Source organism: Hyperolius riggenbachi, chromosome 11 (genome assembly GCF_040937935.1).
Source record: "Hyperolius riggenbachi isolate aHypRig1 chromosome 11, aHypRig1.pri, whole genome shotgun sequence".
NCBI classification, from domain to species: domain Eukaryota; kingdom Metazoa; phylum Chordata; class Amphibia; order Anura; family Hyperoliidae; genus Hyperolius; species Hyperolius riggenbachi.
This window is the reverse complement of record NC_090656.1, coordinates 76,870,124-76,891,945: the sequence shown is the minus strand read 5'-3', so window position 1 is coordinate 76,891,945 and position 21,822 is coordinate 76,870,124. Positions and strand designations below refer to the sequence as shown.

Below are 21,822 nucleotides of genomic sequence, written 5' to 3'. Positions count from 1 at the left end.
CAAGAACTGAAACTGATTTTCAATGCAAAACATGTGGATACATGTGCCATACATCAGCATGGTGAAAAAAGTAAATAGCTTGGTGAGTGTACAGTAATATTAATTTAAAGAGAATCTGTATTGTTAAAATCGCACAAAAGTAAACATACCAGTGCGTTAGGGGACATCTCCTATTACCCTCTGTCACAATTTCGCCGATCCTCGCCGCATTAAAAGTGATTAAGAAAAGTTTTAAAAGGTTTGTTTATAAACAAACAAAATGGCCACCAAAACAGGAAGTAGGTTGATGTACAGTATGTCCACACATAGAAAATACATCCATACACAAGCAGGCTGTATACACCCTTCCTTTTGAATCTCAAGAGATCATTTGTGTGTTTCTTTCCCCCTGCAGATCTCATGCACTGAAGATTCAGGCTGCTCTTTTCTTCCTGCAAACAGCTTTGCCCTTGTCTATAATTCCTCAGTATGTGAAAGCCCAGCCAGCTCAGAGGACGATTTATCCAGCTTGTAAAAGATAAGAGAGAAGAGAGAAGCTGCCCTAATCTAAACAATACACAGGCAGTGTGCATAGAGGGGCCTGGAAGGGGGAGTTCATAGCAGAACCACAACACTGAAGAACTTGGCAGCCTTCCAGACACAGGCCGACAAGTCTGACAGGGGAAAGATACATTGATTTATTACAGAGACTGTGATAGCAGAAAGTGCTGCAGTAAGCCAGAACACATTAGAATAGCTTTTGGAACTTGTAGGATGATAAAAAACAGGATGCAATTTTTGTTACGGAGTCTCTTTAAGGGGGCTTTCTATATAGTAGTGCCATGCTCCACTCATCCACCCGACAAAGTAACATTAATTTACTCCACCTCCCCGTGGCTAGTGACAGCCAGGTGCGTGGAGATATAAGTCAACGTGTGGGTGGAAACAGGTGGAGTATGTGGGGTATGGCATTGCTTCTGGGGCAAGCTCCATGCAACAGCCAGGTCTACCTGCAGTTTCTTAGAGGGGATTATACTGTTCTACTGCTAAGGAGGGTGAGGAGAACATCACTACCGGTAATCCTGTGCATGGAGGTAGATTATTACTGGATATGTAACTTCAGGTACACTTTATAAGTCTTGTGTCTAAAGTGGCAAAGTAACAAAGCTCTATGTATGAAATATGATAAACAAACGCAGTTCCTACTTGGCTGCTTCTCAAAGAAGTCCTGAAATTTCTTCCTTTCATACTCCACAGATTGCTGCATCAGATGTGGCCGGATGCTGCTGATGGCAAAGTTGGCCATGTCCAACTTCATCAGGTCCAGAACAGCAAAGAGGGCTCTATGGAAAAGACACAAAGTGAAAAAAAAAAATAAACAGCGCTGGATAACGTGAAAATAGATCGTATTTTTTATTGCTGTCAGTTTCCCCAGTATTGGAGAATGTACAGTACCCTGACAGGTAGGGGATACATTTCTCCAGCAAGGAGAGGGACAGCCATTCATAAAACCTTTTCTGTACAGCAGGGACGAGTTAGAACCACACAACACGTTACACTATTAAATGCAATTTTCTGCCTAACTACCAGGGTTCATATAGGAGTCCACAAACAAAACAGTCAATTTGGGTGCCCACTAGCTGAGTATCAATTGGGCACCAGATGCCAGTTATTTAGCCATGTGGAGGCTATTACATACCGTGTTTCCACGAAAACAAGACAGTGTCTCGTTAATATTTGATCCAAAAGAGGAGTTATGGCTTATTTTCAGGGGTTGACTTACTTTCAGGGAAACACGGTACCTGTACTGTATTGGAGCCGATGGTCTCACGGGCTGGACAATGGCTTAGTTATCAGACCAATCACAGCACTCGCCAAGTAGCAGCCAGTGCAGTGATTGGCCCAATAATAGAGCCATGGTCCCACCCCCGAGACCATCAGCTCAAATACAGTACAGGTACATACTCAGGAGGGAGAGGCGGCCAGCAGCAGGGACACAGCAGTGCAGCACTGTTCCCATGTTCCCCAGCTTCATGCCTATATACCCAGCAGGATCAGATTCAGGCCATTTGGGTTTCTATCGGAGCCAATGGTCTGGCGGGCAGGACCATGGCTCAGTCACTGGGACAATTATTGCACTCGCTGCTACTCAGCAAGTGCAGTGATTGGCTCAATAACAAAGCCATGGTCCCACCCTCGAGACCATTGGCTCCAATAAAAACACAAATTGTCTAAAACCCAGATAACGGTACCCTAGAACTCACACCACATTGCTGAAGGTTCTGGTCTCCTTTTTTCACTTTTCAGGTGAGTCCATGCAGGTTTTGTATCCAGCGTGACTTGTGGGTGCTGTGCGCTGCTGTTAGGGCTTGCTTTAGAGGTAGGGCTTATATTTCGAGCATGCTCGAAACTTCAGCTATGCCAATATTTTCGGCGAAACACGGTAGCAGATCAGTATTCCACAGCCAATATGTCCAGGGGGGTAACAATAGACCCTGCAAGGGATGCAGCCGCAGGGGGGCCCAGAAGCTACAGGGGGCCCTGTGGGGTAGAAGTTTATTTTCCCTGTGCTGAGAGACTGACAACTAAAGGCACTGAGAGAAAAAGCTTTCTGCTCTCTGCACAATTGTTCTAATGACTGCATATGCTCAGCCACCGATAAGGAATCATACAAAGATTTGTAGACAGACCCTATTCAATGTGCAACAGGGTCTTGTGTCCAGCACCCTGCCCCCAGCCTCTCCACCCCCTCCCTAAGTGTTGTGTACTGTAGTGATGCTGGAGGAGTCTGCATTGGTTTTCAGTTTACCTGTGCAAAAAGGGGGGGGGGGGGGAGGGGGCCCCATCCAAAGTTTTGCAGGGGGGCCCAGTGATTTCTAGTTACGCCCCTGAATATGTCAACGTTTTTTTAGCTCAGAGTCAGCTATTACGGTACATAGCTGATCAACTATTACAGAGCCAATATTTTAACAGGCACCAGGGTGCAGCCATTATACAACTGTGCAACAGATATCGTCAGTACAGATACATTGCTCACCTGTTGGACTTGCAGTGTGGTAGGATTAGAGATTATGGTTAGGAGTAGATTCAAGAGGGATAGTCTTAGTGGATAGGGTAAGGGAAGGTAGGAGTTAGGGTGAGGAGGTTTGGAAGAGGATTGTGTGTGTGTGTGTGTGTGTGTGTGTGTGTGTATGGGGTTACAATGGGGAGTGGAAGAAGTTAGGGCTAGGGAACAAGTAGTAAAAGGGCGTGTGTGTGTGTGTGTGTGTGTGTGTGTGTGTGTGTCTGTGTGTGTGTGTGTGTGTGGGGGGGGGGGGGGGGGGGGGAAGGAGATTGACTGAAAATTCCAACAAAACTGCCGTTGGCAAGCCGATCATAGAACATTGGTAACAGAACATTATTGATATTCTACCTGCCTGAACTCAAATCAACATGCACTTCTTTGAAAACGTGTGTAACCAGAGGCCCTAAATGCAGGAAGCGTTGTTGTGGTACAGCATGATGGAGATTAGGGGGAAGGTTAGGGTAAGGTATGATGAAGAGTAGAGGGATGGTTGTGGTATGGCATGATGGAGATTAGGGGGGATGTTAGTGGAAGGTATGATGGAGATTAGGGGGGATGTTAGTGGAAGGTATGATGGAGATTAGGGGGAATGTTAGGGGAAGGTATGATGAAGATTAGAGTGAAAGTTGTGGTATGGCATGATGCAGATTAGGGGGAAGGTTATGGTATGGCATGATGGAGATTAGGGGGAATGTTAGGAGAAGGTATGATGAAGATTAGGGGGAAGGTTGTGGTATGGCATGATCAAGATTAGGGAGGGAAGACTAGGATAAAGGCATGATGAAGATTGGGGGGAGGTTGTGGTACAGCATGATGGAGAAATGCGGGGAAGGTTGTTGTGGTATAGCATGATGGAAATTAGGGGTGGGGGGTGGGGGGGGGTTAGGGTAAGGCATGATGGAGATTGGGGGGGAGGTTAGGGTAAGGCATGATGAAGATTAGGGGGAAGGTTGTGGTATGGTTAGGATTAGGCATGATGGAGATGGGACGGGGGAGGGGGGGGGGGGAGTGTTAGGGTAAGGTATGATGAAGATCAGAGGGATGGCTGTCATATGGCATGATGGAGATTAGGGGGGAGGTTGTGGTTCAGCATGATGGAGAAAAGAGGGAAGGTTTTTGTGGTACAGCATGATGGAGATTAGGGGAAAGGTTAGGGTAAAGTATGATGAAGAGTAGAGGGACGGTTGTGGTATGGCGTGATGGAGATTAGGGGGAATGTTAGGGGAAGGTATGATGGAAATTAGGGGGAAGGTTGTGGTATGGCATGATGGAGATTAGGGGGAATGTTAAGGGAAGGTATGATGAAGATTAGAGGGAAGGTTGTGGTATAGCATGATGGAAATTAGGGGGGGAGGTTAGGGTAAAGCATGATGGAGATTAGAAGGGGGAGGTTAGGGTAAGGCATGATGAAGCTTAGGGGGAAGGTTGTGGTATGGCATAATGGAGATTAGGGGGGGAAGGTTAGGATTAGGCATGATGGAGATGGGGGGGTGTTAGGGTAAGGTATGATGAAGATTAGAGGGATAGCTGTCGTATGGCATGATGGAGATTAGGGGGAAGGTTGTGGTACAGCATGATGGAGATTAGGGGGAAGGTTGTGGTACAGCATGATGGAGATTAGGGGGAAGGTTGTGGTACAGCATGATGGAGATTAGGGGGAAGGTTGTGGTACAGCATGATGGAGATTACGGTAGATCTAACAACACTTCACAACTTTGTCTTTTAGCCTGATGAGGCCGTTTTTGCATCTGCTGTGTACACCAGGATATGACTGGTAAATATATATTTATAAAGCCTCTCCCATGTCATGTTATTGTGTTGGATACATTTATTTGGTTAAAGTATCTAATTTACAGGAAGAGGTGTATCCGGATGGCTCCAGTGCTCCCGATCTCTCCTGGCCAGCACTCCTGCCTCACCAAGCCAGAGACTGTACAGGACACGGCCCAAGCCTTTAATCTCTAGTGATTGATGGCACATTTGTCCTGGAGAGGAGAGCAGCTTTAGATCTCCACAAATCAAGCTCTATTTTACCCACTCTTTCCAATAAATTTATGTTCAGCACTGCAGAGGACGCACTGCCAACACTACAGAACGAGACTCCCTATAAACAACTGACACAAATGATAAAACTAAACATAAATCACAAAGCTGTAAAAGCCATAGCTCTCTTAGTGCAGGTACAAATGGCTATGATCACTACCCAGTTATAAATATGCAACACTGGATAGGATGCTGGAGCGTGTTATAGGGAACCAGAGAGGAAATGAAGATGGCAGCTGGCAACTTCACTATCAAAAATATATTATGTAACACACACACACACACACACACTCTACTGCACACGGTAGTATGTACAATTTAACTTGCTTCTATCAGGTTAATCTCTGGGGCTTGATTCACAGCCTTAATCGCAAATTTTCACACGCAATTGTGAATTTGTGCCAGCGAAAACGCAAAATTGCGCGTAAAAGTGCTAGCACGGCCGTGATACGAGTTATCACGGTTTAGTGAATCAAGCCCCTTCTCTCCCTGCACCACTTGCCACCTGATTGCAGAACGCCAGTAACTGTTTGTTCAGTAGCTCCATTTGTTAACACGAAGCCCCCCCCCCCAGCCACACCAACCCCCTGCCCAATCCCTGCAACTTATAGGTGAGGAAGGTGATAGTGCTACAACAAAGGGATGGAAAACATTGTAAAAACATATGATAAATGTTTTAATAACGGATGATATAATGTAAAGAGATAATACAATGATACATGAAGCCCGATACAATTCACTTGTTCTCTGAGGTAATATTTTCACACCTTAATCAATACAATGCCTTTTAAACCACCAGCAACTAATAAAATACTCACGATTATTTGACAGTACTTTTATCACCTACTTTTTGGTACTTTTTGCATTTGCTAGGCACAAAATATCACCGAGTCTCCAGTGACGTCCTGTAGCTCATAGCAGCTTTCTGGCGTCTGTGCATGGCTCCTGGCGTGTCACATCACCCAACATGTATCGGGTGACATGCCAGGAGCTGTACACGGAGGATGCTGCAAAGCCGCCAGGAGTGATTTTATTCTGCACAAGGGGGCGGTTTGTGCCTTTTTCAACCATTGCTCAAGCAACCGGCAAGCACATGTGTCCCCGATCCCTGCTTGTGCCAGATACTAGGGTCATTGCTATATTTAACATATAAAGCTCAATTTTGATATAAGAATGCATGCAAATTGTGCGCAGCTTAGAATTCCACAAATTGGCTAGCATATTTCCAAGCTGCTTTAAATATGTGTGCAAGTCAAAATCATTGGCATCTCATTGATGCAGATCTTAAAGAGGAGCTGTCAGCCATACTATCTCAGAAAAACACACACACACACACACATTATATATATATATATATATATATATATACATATATACATACACACACACACACACACACACACACACAAGCAGATAAATACTTGCTCTGCTTACATAACATATGTATTGCACTGTCCACGTTTTGATTTTAGTGATTTTTCTTCGGTAAAAAAGGCAAAAATCCTTCTTAGCATTTCCCATTTTAACTGTGGCTATTTTGAAGCCAATCCTGATGTCATTTCCTCCCTTACTCTCCTCTGCCTGATTGTGTATGCATTGCCCGCCCTCTGTAGTTCTGCGCCTTCGCAGTACTGTCCTGATGATGTCAGCGCAACCACGTGACCCATGCGGTGGAATGCAGAAGCCGACTCGGAACCCGACTTGGCGATGTCGGCATCTGCAGCGGAGGAGACCAGGAGCCACCGAAGCTGTGACAAGGGCACAGGACGGCTGCCAGGGGCCCCAGGCAAGTGGATTTTTTTTTTTTTTTGCCTAGGCGTATCGTTTAAAGGCACCCTGAGCAGTGGCCTACATTGAAAATCTGGACTTACCTGGGGCTTCCTCCAGCCTCTCGTAGCCCGTGAGGTCCCCCATCATCCTCTTCGTCCCTTCCATGGTCCCGCTTGAGGCTCCAGTAATCCGTGCATGCTTGCACCCTGCGCGTCATCATGCCTGCTGCTGTAAGAGTCCTGCGTGGTTATCTAAAGACTGAACCGCGCATGTGCAGGACACTTATGGCAACCAGAGTGATGACGCACGCGTGTCTTCAGCCAAAGTCACCGAATTACCGGAGCCTCAAGCGGGACCACGGAAGGGGCAAAGAGCATGCCGGGGGACCTGGTGGGAGGAAGCCCCAGGTAAGTCCTGATTTGCAATTTAGGCCACTGCTCAGAGTCCCTTTAATGACTATCTGTACATGGTTTATTGCAATAAACCATGTACAGTTATTAAAGGTATTACTGGAATCAATGTTTGCTGGTTTAATGTCTGCATTTCTGCTCCTCAACTAACACCGGAGCATACTTTACTGGCATCTCATTGAACAAGACTGAAGCCTGATGAAGGCTATACAGCCGAAAGCTTGCTTACTCTTATTCTTTTAAGTTAGCCAATAAATGGTATCATCCTGATACCTTCTGGCATCTCATTGATGATCTCTGGCAGTGATTTGCCTACAGAGGAAGAACACCCAGCAGGTGTCACTGTTGTGCTTTTGTGTATGGCTTCCCTGTAGATTGCAATATATACAGAGAGATACTCCCTAGTGCTTCTGGGTCACCATGAGCTATCCGGGTATTCCGTAATATATAGAGAGAAATAAAGAGAGCTGCAGGATATGAAACATTTATAACAGTCCTATGAAATGACCCAGGTACTAACATAAGTATGTATAGAATAACAAGGAGCCATGTTTTACTGCACATTTACAAGGCTGTAAATTGAAATGAAATGCTGTTCATAATTGGTCTTAAAACAATGAACCGCAGAGCCTCACCGCCACACAAGGCAAAGTTTAGAAGTGACACAGCCAGATTAAACTTTCATATCCGCCAGAAGACCTTCCACAGCAGGATGTAATTATACTCACACACCAACAATGCAACTACTAGTATTCTATACACGGCGGAATCAAGAGAACCTGTCATTAACATTCATTCTACACATGAGTCTCTGCGGCATTATCAAAACATTTTTATTATAACGGTCGCGGATAAAAGAAGGATTTTTCACATGAACACATCATGTGACCTACATTCTAGGCAACAGATCACATTGCGAGAACTTTGGCTGCCCATACACCACAGGCTGATTCCTGATCAATGTCAGCATGAAATCTCTCAGGAATCTGCCTTGTGACACTACATCTGCTGCCTTGCCACACCCTGCGCTGACCTCCCCAACGTAAAATCCCCCCCCCCCCCAACCCCACAGTGCAGTATACTTTACCTGTCCTTCATTGACTCCCTTCTCCATCCGCATACAAACGCCCCATGTGGTTACAGGGTATACATGGGTGCGTTTATGACGCCACACAGCCACCTATGTTACTCCGGCAACCACGAGGGGTGTGTATGTGGACAGAGCCTGGAGCCTGAGACAGACAGGTATGCTGCACATTTTACATTAGGGGAGACAGCGCTGGGGGTTCCGTCGCTGATACTTATAGCGCATGCTGTTACCGCTGCGCACCCAATCGAGAAAGTCTGCCTTACATCTTGAAGCATGTCCGATCGATACATGTGACCAATTTTGGCATGAAATCGATCACATCGTTGATCGGACATGCTTTTGGCGGCACTGATTTTCATACAATACAATTATAATAATCGAATCGGAGGGTCGATAGGCCGCCAAGTCACCTGATCTATGGCCACCTTAAAAGTGTGTCTGGAACTCAGTCTATTGTTTTCTTCCCATTACTTTGTCTGGGAGACTTGCAGAGAGGTAAAAAGAGCAGTTAAAGAGGAACTTCAGCCTAAACAAACATACTGTCATTAAGTTACATTAGTTATGTTAATTAAAATAGATAGGTAATATAATCTCTTACCCACCCTATTGTAAAAGAACAGGCAAATGTTTGTGATCTCATGGGGGCAGCCATCTTTTTGGTTGAAAGGAGGTGACAGGGAGCATGAGAGACAGTTCCAACTGGCCTGTGTCCTGATCACCCCTCCTAGTTGCTAGGCAACGAGATCATCATCATCAGAAATCCCATCATGCTTTGCACAGCATCAGGGGAAAAATGCCCAGGCAGTTTTCTTGGATGGGGCAGGGCCTAGCTTCTGTGCAGCTAAAAATGAGGCTTTGGTAAGAAAAACAAAGCCTATGACAGCCGATCACACTGATTGGCTGGCGAGGAGAGGGAGGACCACAAAAATAAAAACAGAATACACATTTTTATTTAGACAATAAAGAAATAAATATTTGCAAAAAAAAATAAAAATAAACATTGGGGAGTGATCAGACCCCACCAACAGAAAGCTCCGTTGATGGGGAGGGAAATCACTTGTGTGCTGAGGTGGACGACCCTGCAGCGAGGCCTTAAAGCTGCAGTGGCCTAATTTGAGAAAAATGGCCTGGTCTTTAGGGGAGTTTAAAGTGAACCAGAGATGAATAAGGAAAAAGATTTTATACATATCTGGGGCTTCCTCCAGCCCCATCCGCCTGGATCACACCCACGCCGCTGTCCTTCGCTGCCGCAGCTACGAGAACCGGGTCCTCACACTTCTGTCAGTCGGACCCAGTATAGCGCAAGAGAAGTGCGCTGTTTGCGCATCTCTCCAGCAGCCGCTGGAGAGATACGTAGAGGGCGCACTTCTCCCGCGTAGGCTGGCTCCAATGACGTCAGTGACGGGATCCGGCTCTCGTAGCCTCTGCTTCCCTTTAACACTGCGGTCCTCAAGTGTTTACGGCTCATAGGGCCTAACGCGCAGAGCACCAGTTAAATTGCCGAGTGCAGGCAGCGCACAGCAACATTACCGGTACTTACACCAGCAGAGTACCATGTGCAATTAGCACAACCTGAGGTACATTAGTAATGTGAGCATCGCCATGGCAATGTGCTTTACACTACTTGTGTTACCCATGTTCCGCAGGTCATGTTCCTTGTGCACTCTGCTGATATAAGTAATATTTCTATGCGCTGCCTACATACCGTTGCTACCTGCATCAGGCTCATAGCCACTTAGGTTACCTGAAATGATCACTGTGTGATACTCCACATGCCACTGCCAGTGAAGCGCTAATATGTAACATCTATAGACCCAGCATATAGGATAACACATCTTCATCTAGAGGTGATATCTGGAATTTGAGTCCTCAGTTTCTCTGATCTGTGCTTAATGGAATATGCTGAGGCACAGGGCTAAATCAGATTCAGAAAGCTAATGATTAAATTAACTGACAGCTGTCAGTTAAGGCCATTTCAAACTGAGGGATTGATGGAAAGAAATATGCCCTTTACCCCCAAACACTGTATAAGTCCTAATACTTGACCTAGTCTTACACAGTGACAGCTGCAGTGACCATAGATGCAACTTTCCCTCATCCCTGCAAGGTCTACTAAAGTGGGCCTGAACTCAGAACTTCCTCTCTGCTCTAAAAAAATAAGAAACCGCGTAATAAGCTTTAAATAAAAACTTTTCTTTGTTACGGCTGATACAAATCCTGCAATAAATCTGCAATGTGTCAACTTCCTGCTTTCATGGAAGCAGACAATGGGAACATCCTGTGTTTACCAAATTAGCTGCTCTGCTGTGCCAGAAGCTGTCACACCTAATGGATCAAATAACAACTTGTATTAGTCACAGATGAGGAGGAATTCTCTAAATACATACAGGGTGCAGTTATCTCTGTTTTCCTTATGTCCTTTGCAAGAGTTCAGATCCACCTTAAGGTAATGGTGAGTAACATCACTATCCTCTGACCCTGAATTTGTACAGTCACCTGTTTCAGAACATTGAGAAAAAGACCACACAAAGTAAAATGCATCCGCCTTTACCAGCAGTCCCCACTGGCCATACAGTCATACCAATCAGGTTCACTTTAATTTAGTTCCTAACTTTAAAGTGAACCTCCGGACTAAAAATCTACTCAGCAGAACTGAAAAGGCTTGGTGTTTCTTTAACAGTTTCACAGCATCAGAACTTTGTTTTTCTTACCAAAGCATCATTTTTAGCTGCATTTTTAGCTAAGCTCCACCCATGAAAGATTTTGGGCTTTTTTCCCCTGATGCTGTGCAAAGCATGATGGGATTTCCTATGTTGTTATTCCCGTTGCCTAGCAACTGGGAGGGGTGATTAGCACACAGGACAGTTGGAACTGTGTCTCATGTACCCTGTCACCTCCTTTCAACCAAAAAGATGGCTGCCCCCATGAAATCAAACATTTGCCTGTTCTTTTAAAACAGGGTGGGTAAGAGATTATATTACCTATCTATTTTAATCAACATAACTAATGTAACGTATGTTTGTTTAGGCTAAAGTTCCTCTTTAAGCTGTGAAGTGATGTTTTGGAGAAGTTGTGATGGTGAGTTTGTGTAAACTCTTATAGTCAAGCAGTGAAAGAAATGAATCATTTACAAGAATAACATTGCTGCAAAGTGTCAGATTTCTTCAAAGTTTATGGTTGTGGTTTCTTAGCAACAGTGCTGTGGCAACAAAAGACCCAAAATTAAGGCGAGAGGTTGATGAAATCAACACGCCATTCAGAATCTAGATGCAAGTTTCCCAATGCAGTAGAAAAAAACCCAAACACTGCACTATACCAATTTTCATAAAATAAGGTATTATATATGCAAAATGTACACAATAATGCTATAGGCAACTTTCCATTTCTTCTAACCCCTGTACACATTTCCTCCGATAAGGAGCATATTTGGGAGGCAACATGGGCAAATATAAATACAATTTTCTGCGACACATAGGACATTTTGATCTCTTAGGAGATAACGTAATTGCACTCTGCAATTGAAAAAGTACCAAAAAGTAGGTGAAAAAGTACTGCCAAAATTATTCTTAGTATTGTCTTGCTTGCAGGTGGCTTGAAAGGCAGTTTATTGAGAAGATGTGAAAATTCACCTAGGACAAAACGTAGGATAAAAAAATGAATTGAATCAGGCCCAGCATCAGATTCATGATCTCAGCACAGCTCAGCTTAAAGTGGACCTGAGATGGCAAAATAAAAAGATTTTATACTCACCTGGGGCTTCCTCCATCCCCAATGCCCCCGGTCAGCTGGAGGAAGCCCCGGGTGAGTATACATTCTTTTTATTTCGCCAACTCAGGTTAACTTTAAATTTAAAGTATATCTGAACTGTTTTTTTAGATCAACATAATTTTAATACCCGTTTTAGTTGTAGTGCTATCACAGCACCCCCCCCCCTTCCCTCGTGCCCCCTGCTCTGCTCAGTCGTTCATTATGAGCGGGGAGGAAGTGTCAGTTCTTCCTCCTCTCTGCCCGTCCTTAGTTCCGCCCTCTCCACTCACCGCTTATAGTTCCAAATAAGTGTTACAGCACACAGGAGAGCTGCGCTGTGTGTGGGCTTGTGGTGATTTAGCTAAAAACAATAGTGTACTAATAGCTGTATTAGTACACTATCATTCCGACCTCAATCACCACAAGCCCACACACAGCGCAGCTCTCTTGTGTGCTGTAAAGGTAGCCATACACTGGTCGATTTTCCATTAGATCGACCAACTGACAGATCCCTATCTGACTGAATCTGATCAGAGAGGGATCGTATGGCTGCCTTGTTTTCAGCCTGAAACCGATCACAATCTGTTGAGCTGCTCCTGCCGCCTGTCACCCCCCCCCCCCCCCCCCCCCCGTCGTATACATTACCTGAAGCTGGCTCCGGGTCCTCTTCTCCGCGCTGCACCGCATCCCAGAGTACACTGTGTCACTCCGTGACCAGGAAGTTCAAATAGAGCGCCGTCTATTTGAACTTCCTGGTCACTGGAGTGACACAGGAAGTTAATGTACGCTGGGATGGAAGCAGGAACAGAGCGGTGCAGCGCGGAGAAGATGCCCGGGAGCCAGCGTCAGGTAATGTATACCTGTATCGGATCGGCCGCCGCTAACGACGCGCTCCCAACCCGCGGGCGATCGACGGTAATTTCCCGGACGGCGCGATCGACGGACCGATCCGATTTCGGGAGGTAATCGGATCGGCGGGAGCGTTTAGCGTGAACGATTGGCAGCAGATTCGATCCCAGTGATCGAATCTGCTGTCGAAACGGCGGCAAATCGGGTCAGTGTATGGCCAGCTTAACACTTATTTGGAACTATAAGCGGTGAGTGGAGGAGGCAGAACTAAGGACGGGCAGAGAGGAGGAAGAACTGACACTTCCTCCCCACCGATGCAGTAAATTCTTCAGGGTACCCACTTGTACAGAATCACTTCCTATAGATATATATTTCTGTGTATTGGTATGTATCCCTGCCCTTCCACTGAGGCTTAGCCTAGGCTGTTTATCATGTGGAATTCTCCCCACCAGAGCATTCTGGGAGGTCAGAGATCTTTTTTAACTGGCTTTAGAGCTCTCAGGAAACCAACATTTCACACAGATCACCCGGCAGAATTGCCACCTGTAATACATTTCAGAAAGATTTTACAAATAATTTATAGATTAATATTATAAAAAAGAAGCAATTTTTATTAATTATGTCAAAATGTTATTTTGACCACGGCTCCTCTTTAACAAAGCAAGAGCTTATCTTTAGGCTTGGAGTATGTACAAGTGATCTAGCATATAGCACTGGAAACAGAGCTACTACATTCTGTCTGAATCAGAGCCTGAGGGCATGAAGTGACGTAAATGAAAGTACACTTTATTAACTTACCTAAACAAGGGCACCGGCTCTTTAATGTCCTTTAGTTTTCTGATCTCCTCATCCCGGGATGGCGCACACAGAGTCCCCATCATTCCTATGATAAAGTCAGCAAGCTTAGGTATATCTAGAGCTCCATTTTCCGCCTCCTGTTTAATGAGCTCCAAGTCAAGCACCTCGTTGATCTGATTCCTCAGCCGCGTGTGGCCAGGTAACAAGAAGGAGAAGAGAGCCTTGAAAAAAGAAAATAGGGAAAAAAGGGATTTAAAGTCAAGTGACAGTTTTCTCCAAAAGCATCCGATATAGTTCACTGCTGCCCAGCTCTTTTTGCCATGCCGGCCTTTATGCCGTTAAAAGATTCATTTCATTTAGCAGCCCGTTATGACTTTTGAAAATGGACAATAAGCTACAACTGTTGTGCTTTGATAGCCTGAAATTTGTAGAGCAGAGATATCAAGTGACCCTATAGTATACTCCAATGGAGTATATAGTCACTTATATCTCAGAAGCACAAGCTGCTGTCACTAGTAAGGCCCTAGTGAGTCTTGGCGCTTGGTTGGACTTCCTGCCTTGGTAAAAGGGACAGACCAGGCCAAAAAAGTTGTGTTTCTAATTCTATTATAGACTAAAATATGTTTAACAGGAGTGTTAACTTCTGTTGCATTTATTGACAGTGGTAACAGTGTTAGAATCTATCTTAGCCTGAATGTCCTCCTAAAAGTGCCCATGGACAATGCAATCTTGATTGTACAATTCTACCAAACCTATGCAATAGAAGGGTAAACTGGATTATACTTTGAAAGGATACTTTAGGTAGTCCCCAGGGCTCCAATTGGTATTGCAACGCTTGTCCCCAGCGGCGATGGAGGACCTGAGTGGCAGCGATGCAGTAGGTGACAGGACAGAAAGACAGATGAAGGCAGAAGGTGACAAGACAGGTGTAAAGACAAGCAGGTAGGGAAAAGGCATAGTTGGAACGACCACTGTCCACTCCCATGAGCTTTCATTATTTCAGTAGGCAACCGCAGCATCTGCGATGTTCCGACTCTGCTGCAGTTTATATGGGCACAGTTAAGAATGGACAAGTCTGAACTAACTAGAGCTAGAATAGAGAGCTAGTGTAGGTCTAGATTAGTTAGTGTAGGTTAGTTAGTGTTGGTCCGAGTGTGAACCAACAGTAACTGTCATGGTTGATGAACGGTGAACAACTGCTGATTCAACTGCTTTTTTGAACGATTCCATTGAAATGTATAGGGAAAGCAGATTGAGAGTTGCACAGCTGTCAAATCCCGTGGACCAGTGCTACAGGAGCAGCAGAAAACATGCCGTAAAGGATATCTCCAGGGGACAAAAATGGATTTAGTTTAGGTTTATCAGGGCAGTGGTTTGTAAGGATTTAAAGGAAAAATCGGAGGGGAGAGACATGTGGAAGCGGATATATTTATTTCCATTTTAAACAATGCCCATTGCCTGTACAAGCAAACAGAGGGGCCAAAAGGATAAAAGTCGATAAAAAGTTTAAAAGTCGGGAGAGGCCGAGGTGGATTTCCCTCCTCCAAGTAGACACAAAAAAACGTTAATAGAATTCAACCAAATATTTATTCACATACACCAGAAAGTAAAAAGCGTTTCGCAGGCATATCTCACTTCCTCAGGCTATGAACGGAGCATAAAACTCATGTAGGTCTAGTACAAAGCAAAGCGCAGACACTACTGACCAGAAAGATCAGCAGAAATTGCTATTGTTCAAAATGAAATACATATTGCAGCTCCTATATGTCTTTGGGTTCCAAATGCTGCTGTCTCAGTCCAATTGTGTGAGCTTTCCTTGTGAGTCTGGGGAGATTAAGTCACCTCAAGCTCAGTCCTCTCCAGAGTAGATTATGTAAACACAATAAGAAGAGATTTCAGAAAAAGGTAGAATTGTTCCTGTGAAATGAGAAAGTGTTACCTCTTTAATTTCTCCCAGTAGTATTATAGCATGATCATACACTGGAGGATCCTCACTGAACTGAGCCTCTAAGCAATCCCAGAATGCTTTGTGCACAATGTCCCGAACTGTCCTTTCCAGGCTAAAAAGAAAAAAAACAAACTTCATCAAAGTAACAAGTGAAGGCTAAATTGTCTATGTATCGCTCTCTCTCTTTTTGGTAAATCTAGGTCACATTATATACAGAGGCAAAGAAGTCAGTTTCAACCCAGCATTTCTGTATTCTAGAAGACATTTACTTTTAAAACGAACCTGAAACAACAAAAAAAAAGGCTCATATTTTTATTCAGTTATATAGCTTTTTTAATAACATTGCATCATTCTGTCACAGTTTTAAAAACACAGTATCTTTTAGCAGAAGTAATGACCCTTTGAATTTTCCTGCTGTAAAACCTTATCTCAAGTTATTTATTTGTTGTTTCTTCAAAAAACATGACTGTATTGAACCCAGTGGGTAGAAGAGCTCAGAGAAGCATAGATAACAACTGAAGATTTTTTTTTAACTCTTCCTGTACTGGAAAACAATATGAGGCTATTTTATTTGCTACTAATGTTGTATTCCTTAAGGTGGCCATACACTGGTCAATTTGCCATCAGATCAACCAACAGACAGATCCCTCTCTGATCGAATCTGATCAGAGAGGGATCGTATGGCTGCCTTTACTGCAAATAGATTGTGAATCGATTTCAGCATGAAGTTACATTAGTTATGTTAAAGAGGAGCTGTTAGGTATAAGGTCTCAGAGAAAATAAACACATATATCAGTAGCTAAAGATTGGCTGTACTTACATTACATATGCATTTCACTGTCCACGTTTGGATTTCACAGAATTTGTATATAGTATATGCAGAGATAGATGCTCCTGACAGCTCATGGCAGGCTCCATGTTTGTGAAGCCAAATGTGTCGTCATGTCCTGCCTGCTTCTGATCACAGATAAGCTCGTTCTTGAACAACACAGTGTGCAGTGAATATTAATGAGCCATGTGGCTAGGAACAATAGCTGACTCCTGCAGTGAAACTCTGCCCCGAGATTTATCAGTGTTTCGCGCTGGACTGAATAGAAGCTCCTGTACCGTCTCATTAGCAGCCGAGGGGAGGGCCCCAGAATGCTTTGCAGTTTAGCTGCGGCTTGCGTCTTTATGGGTCTATAACAGACTTTAAGATAAGCACACATCAAAGGTAACTGAAATGTTTATCTTCACTAATGGCTTTTGAGCTTCCTTCTAAACTGTTTAACACAGGAGAATAGAGGTTTAAATTAGCTTCTGCAGCCTGACAGTTACTCTTTAATAAAAATAGATAGGTAATATAATCTCTTACCCACCCGGTTTTAAAAGAACAGGCAAATGTTTGATTTCATGAGGGCAGCCATCTTTTTGGTTGAAAGGAGGTGACAGGGAGCATGAGTCACAGTTCCAACTGTCCTGTGTGCTGATCACCCCTCCCAGTTGCTAGGCAACGTGAATAACATAGGAAATCCCATCATGCTTTGCACAGCATCAGGGAAAAAAAGCCCGGGCAGTTTTCTTTGATGGGTGGAGTTTAGCTAAAAATGCAGCTAAAAATTATGCTTTGTTAAGAAAAACAAAGTTCTGATACTGTGAAACACTAAGCCTTTTCAGTTCTGCTAAGTAGATTTTTATTCCGGAGGTTTTAAGGCTCATACACACATCCCAACAATCTGCCAAACTATCTTCTATACTTGGTCTGTTGAAAGATAACTGGGCGTGTGTACGGCTGGCAAACAACCAAACGACTACGGTAACTGATAACAGATAGTTTGCCAGATCCCATTGCCCAACTACCATGCAGGTTAGAACGTGTATACAAGTCTTCTGAACTGTGTTTTTGAATGCAGGCATGTTGTGCAGTTTGTCGTTTATCTTGTACGCATATTATTTTAAAGGACAACTGTAGCGAGAGGTTTATAGAGGCTGCCATATTTATTCCCCCTTAAGCAATACCAGTTGCCTGCGAGCCCTGCTGATGTATTTGGATGCAGTAGTGTCTGAATAACACCAGAAACAAGCATGCAGCCAATTTTGTTGTGCTGTGTGCTGTCCCATTATCCCGCTTCCACTGTCCAGTACATACGGTTTAGCTATAGCTGAGCATTGTGTCTGTCCAGCACTCGATCCTCACAAGTGATTGATCAGTGATCCTTATAGACAATAAGGGGGTAGTAGTGGCTGGATAGTGTGCCTATAACACACTATTCCCTGACCAGGGTTCAAATCTTGGCTCTTCCTGTTCCATAAGCCAGAACCTATTCAGTGAGGAGACCTTGGGCAATACTCCCTAACACTGCTACTGTCTATAGAGCTTGCCCTGTGGCTGCAAGCTCTGGTGCTTTGCGTACGTCAGGAAAAAAGTGCAATATGAATGTTATTTGTCTCGTCTTGTAGTGCAACAATGATCTAGCGTGTGTATAAGCCTTTAGAACAGTGGTCCTCAAACAAAGGCCCGCGGGCCGAATCTGGCCCCCTGAGGCTTTTTTACCGGCCCTCCACACACAAAATGTATTACTTATAGATGCGGTAGCAGTGCTGGCACCACATTTCCACATGGAAGCCAGCGAGAAGTAATTTGCTGGCTTCCAATCTAATTCCGCATTAGGTGGCACTGCTGTCCAATTGTATGGCAGGTTGTCACCTGGGTATGCTTCACTGTCTGGTGCGCAAAAACATTGTGGTAGTGGTGGTGGTGGAGTGGTTAGAGGTAATATAAAACCAGTGTGGGCGCGCGCGGGTGTAGGGGTGGATAATTTGCAGTCCTTGCAATTACTTGGAAAAGTGGTTTGTTTTGGGGGGGACTTTTGAAAATACAGTATGTATTTTGAAAACTGATTGCTTTGTGTGTGGGGAATTGTGTTTCATGCACTGTTTACACTACCTAGGTTCAATGTAATGTTTTTCTACATCATTTTATGTACACTCCGGCCCCCCATCAGTCTAAAGTATGTTGGCCTGGCCCTTGACTACAAAAGTTTGGGGACCTCTGCTTTAGAACATGCTTCAAACAATTAATGAAGAAAGCATTTCCGTTCTGAAAATGTTGTGCGAAATGGACGGATTAAAGCTGAATTTCATCTAGCGTAAGTACGGATTCACGCTACATGTAACTCAGCCAAGGCAGTCATTAATGACCGCCTCTACCAAGGATCCAGCGTATATAAAGCAGCCCCAGAAGCCTCTTGGCCAGCTCTTCAGCTGACTGACGGCCAAGAGCATTGTTCTCTCCGCTTACCCCGCCCACCAAGAGACGTCAAACCCACACCACTCCGTGCTCCGCATAGGAACGCGTTTGTCAGCCATGTCACTTGAGGGACCAGGTATCGATCCTCACCAGGCAACATGCCTCATCATACATGTGTACAAGGCTTTATTAAAGTTTCAGACAGTGGTTTATTTGCATCCCCAGCAGTCAAAGATAAGCAAATTACTTTGCATGGATCGCTCTTTAAATTTGTGTTAACGGGTTATCTGTAAGGAGAAGAACCTTATTTTCCCCAGTAGAGGTACATTTCCTTAATATCTGTACTTTCACTTGGCCGGTTCTGGAGTGACAATGTCCTCATTATTAGAATACAATGGAATTTTCTCTGGAACCATGCCTGGCCCTGGATTGGCAGCAGGAAGTCAGAGAACTGAAGGTAGCTAGGCTTTTTCAAAGAGGACACGTGAGGGAAGACACTTAGCCACTGTACTGTACATCACATGATGGCAGCCTAACACAGCTCTACTCATTCTGTTTTTTGGCTGTGGCATAGTGCTACATTTACAATAACCTATGCCATCTGTGCATACAGGAACAATGATATCAGTGCTATACAGAGCCACATTACGTACACAGCTTAGATTTCCAACTGAAATGTTCTGGAATTATTCATTTGAGACAAATCTAAAGTGCGTACTGACTTACACGGACATTGCTGTGTTCCTCTGTAGTGATCCATCTTGACTGATTGCCTGTCCCAATACAAACTGGGACCTTCAAAAAAAAAAGTTCCTGCATTGTGTTGCCACTCACATGTCCTTCCCCTTTCCATTGAGCAGAATACACTGCTTAGCTGGGACCTGAAGGTTTTTGTACAGTAAAAGTAGCAAAACAGACCCCTAAAATAATCTTTAATGATTATGTTTGGCAACAACTGCTGAAAGTGTGTAGGCGGCCAGAAGTCAACTAAGACACTTAAAGGGATACTGTAGGGGGAGGGGGGGGGGGGCGCGGGGAAAATGGGTTGAAGTTACCCAGGGACTTCTCGAATTTCAGACTTTAAAGTCGGAAAACCACTGCGCCTGCGTTGCCGTGCCCTTGCTTCCCCTGATGTCACCAGGAGCACACGGCGCAGGCACAGACCATACTGGGCCTGCGCAGTACACTCCTGGTGCCATCAGCGGGAGAGAGGCCACGGCAATGTAGGCACAGTGGTTTTCAGACTTTAAAGTCTGAAATTCCAGAAGTGACACGGAGGCGGGGCCGGAGCATTGGGGAGTGGCTGCGCAGGCACGGGATGTCTGTCGGGGACCATCAGAAGCCCCGGGTAACTTCAACTCATTTACCCCTGACCCCCCTACAGTGTCCCTTTAACCATTTACCGCCATCCTAACGTATTAAAACGTCATGCTTACCGCTATTAACAGCAACATGACGTTTTAATACGTCGCGCGATCCCGCCGCTGCTACCGCCGTGTGTCCGCCGCTACCGCCGCCATTACCGTCGGGATCCCGTGCTGGGCGATTGGGGAAGAGGACTGAACAGTCCTCTACCCAATCGCAGTGCCTGGAGTGAATGGACGTGACCGCGAACAGCGGCTACGTCCATTCACATAAACAGGAAATGTAACAGTTTAATAAAGTGTGTAAAAAAAAAAAAAAAAAAAGTGAACACGTCCTATGAGTGTTCACCAGCGCCATCTTGTGGCCAAAAAGTATATTACACTTACAAAATACATACATTTTCAAGTATATACACATCATTAATAAAATTACACTTCCAACCCTCCCCCCCAAATAAAACACTTGTAAAAAAAAAAAATCAGCTTAAAAAAAAAAAAAATAGTTGCCTTAGGGACTCAGCTTTTTTTATTCTATATTTTATGGGGGAAAATTAATTTTAATTTATTACATAGGGGCTTGTAATTATGGCCAGAACAAACAGAAAAATAACCACTTATATTTCAAAATAATATACTGTCGCCATACATTGTGGTAGGGACATAATCTAAACGGTTTAATTATCGGGACCACTGGGCAAATAAAACGTGTTTGTTTTATCCACAGGAGAATGTTTAATTTTAAAACTATAAAGGCTGAACACTGAGAAATAATGATTTTTTTTCTTTTTTTTTCTGTTTTTCTCATTAAAATGCATTTAGAATAAAAAAATTCTTAGCAAAATGTACTATCCACAGAAAGCCTAATTGGTGGCGAAAAAAACGAGGTATAGATCATTTTCTTGTGATAAGTAGTAATAAAGTTATTAGGGAATAAAAGGGAGGAGCGCTGACAACTGAAAATTGCTCTGGTCCGTTAGGATAAAAACCCTTGGGGGTGAACTGGTTAAGGTACATACACACGTCGGATTTTCGCAAACGACCCGTCGTTTGGGCGTTTGAGCGACCGGTCGTTTGGACATCAAATCGGGCGTGTACAGTCTGTCGTTCAGCTGATAAGATCAGCTTGGCGGATCGTTCAAATCCAGTCTTCTCAGCTGAACGACAGACCGTACACACGCCCGATTGGACGTCCAAACGACCCATCCTTCAAACGTCCAAACGACGGGTCGTTTGCGAAAAACCAACGTGTGTACGAGCCTTTACATTGACAATGTATGGGACTTTACAGACGTGTGAAGACTCCTTCTCATTGCAAACAGCACAAGTACTGGGATTCATACTGAGAAACAGCTGAAATTCCTTCTCTATTTCAACCAACTAATATGACCTTATTAATGGCAACCTGATGAAAGATGCATGTGGAAGAAATAAGAGGGACTACCTTTTAATAACCTACTTTCCTGGGTTTTATATGAATTATGTTTTCAATGACCAACTCATGAGATTTAAAAAAAAAAAAAAAAAAAAAAAA

The 21,822-nt window shown here is 44.2% G+C and overlaps 1 protein-coding gene across 2 annotated transcripts in view; it reads right to left on the bottom strand.

Moving 5' to 3' along the window:
- TCP11L1 (t-complex 11 like 1) overlaps window positions 1-21,822 on the bottom strand; it is a 74,701-nt gene that overhangs the window by 18,477 nt on the left and 34,402 nt on the right. For both annotated transcript variants that reach the window (XM_068259984.1, XM_068259985.1), the window contains exons 4-6: window positions 15,690-15,810; window positions 13,751-13,971; window positions 1,186-1,322 (exon numbers count right to left, since the gene is read on the bottom strand). In XM_068259984.1, coding sequence (XP_068116085.1) covers window positions 1,186-1,322; window positions 13,751-13,971; window positions 15,690-15,810 — 479 coding nt within the window. The remainder of the gene's footprint in view (window positions 1-1,185; window positions 1,323-13,750; window positions 13,972-15,689; window positions 15,811-21,822) is intronic.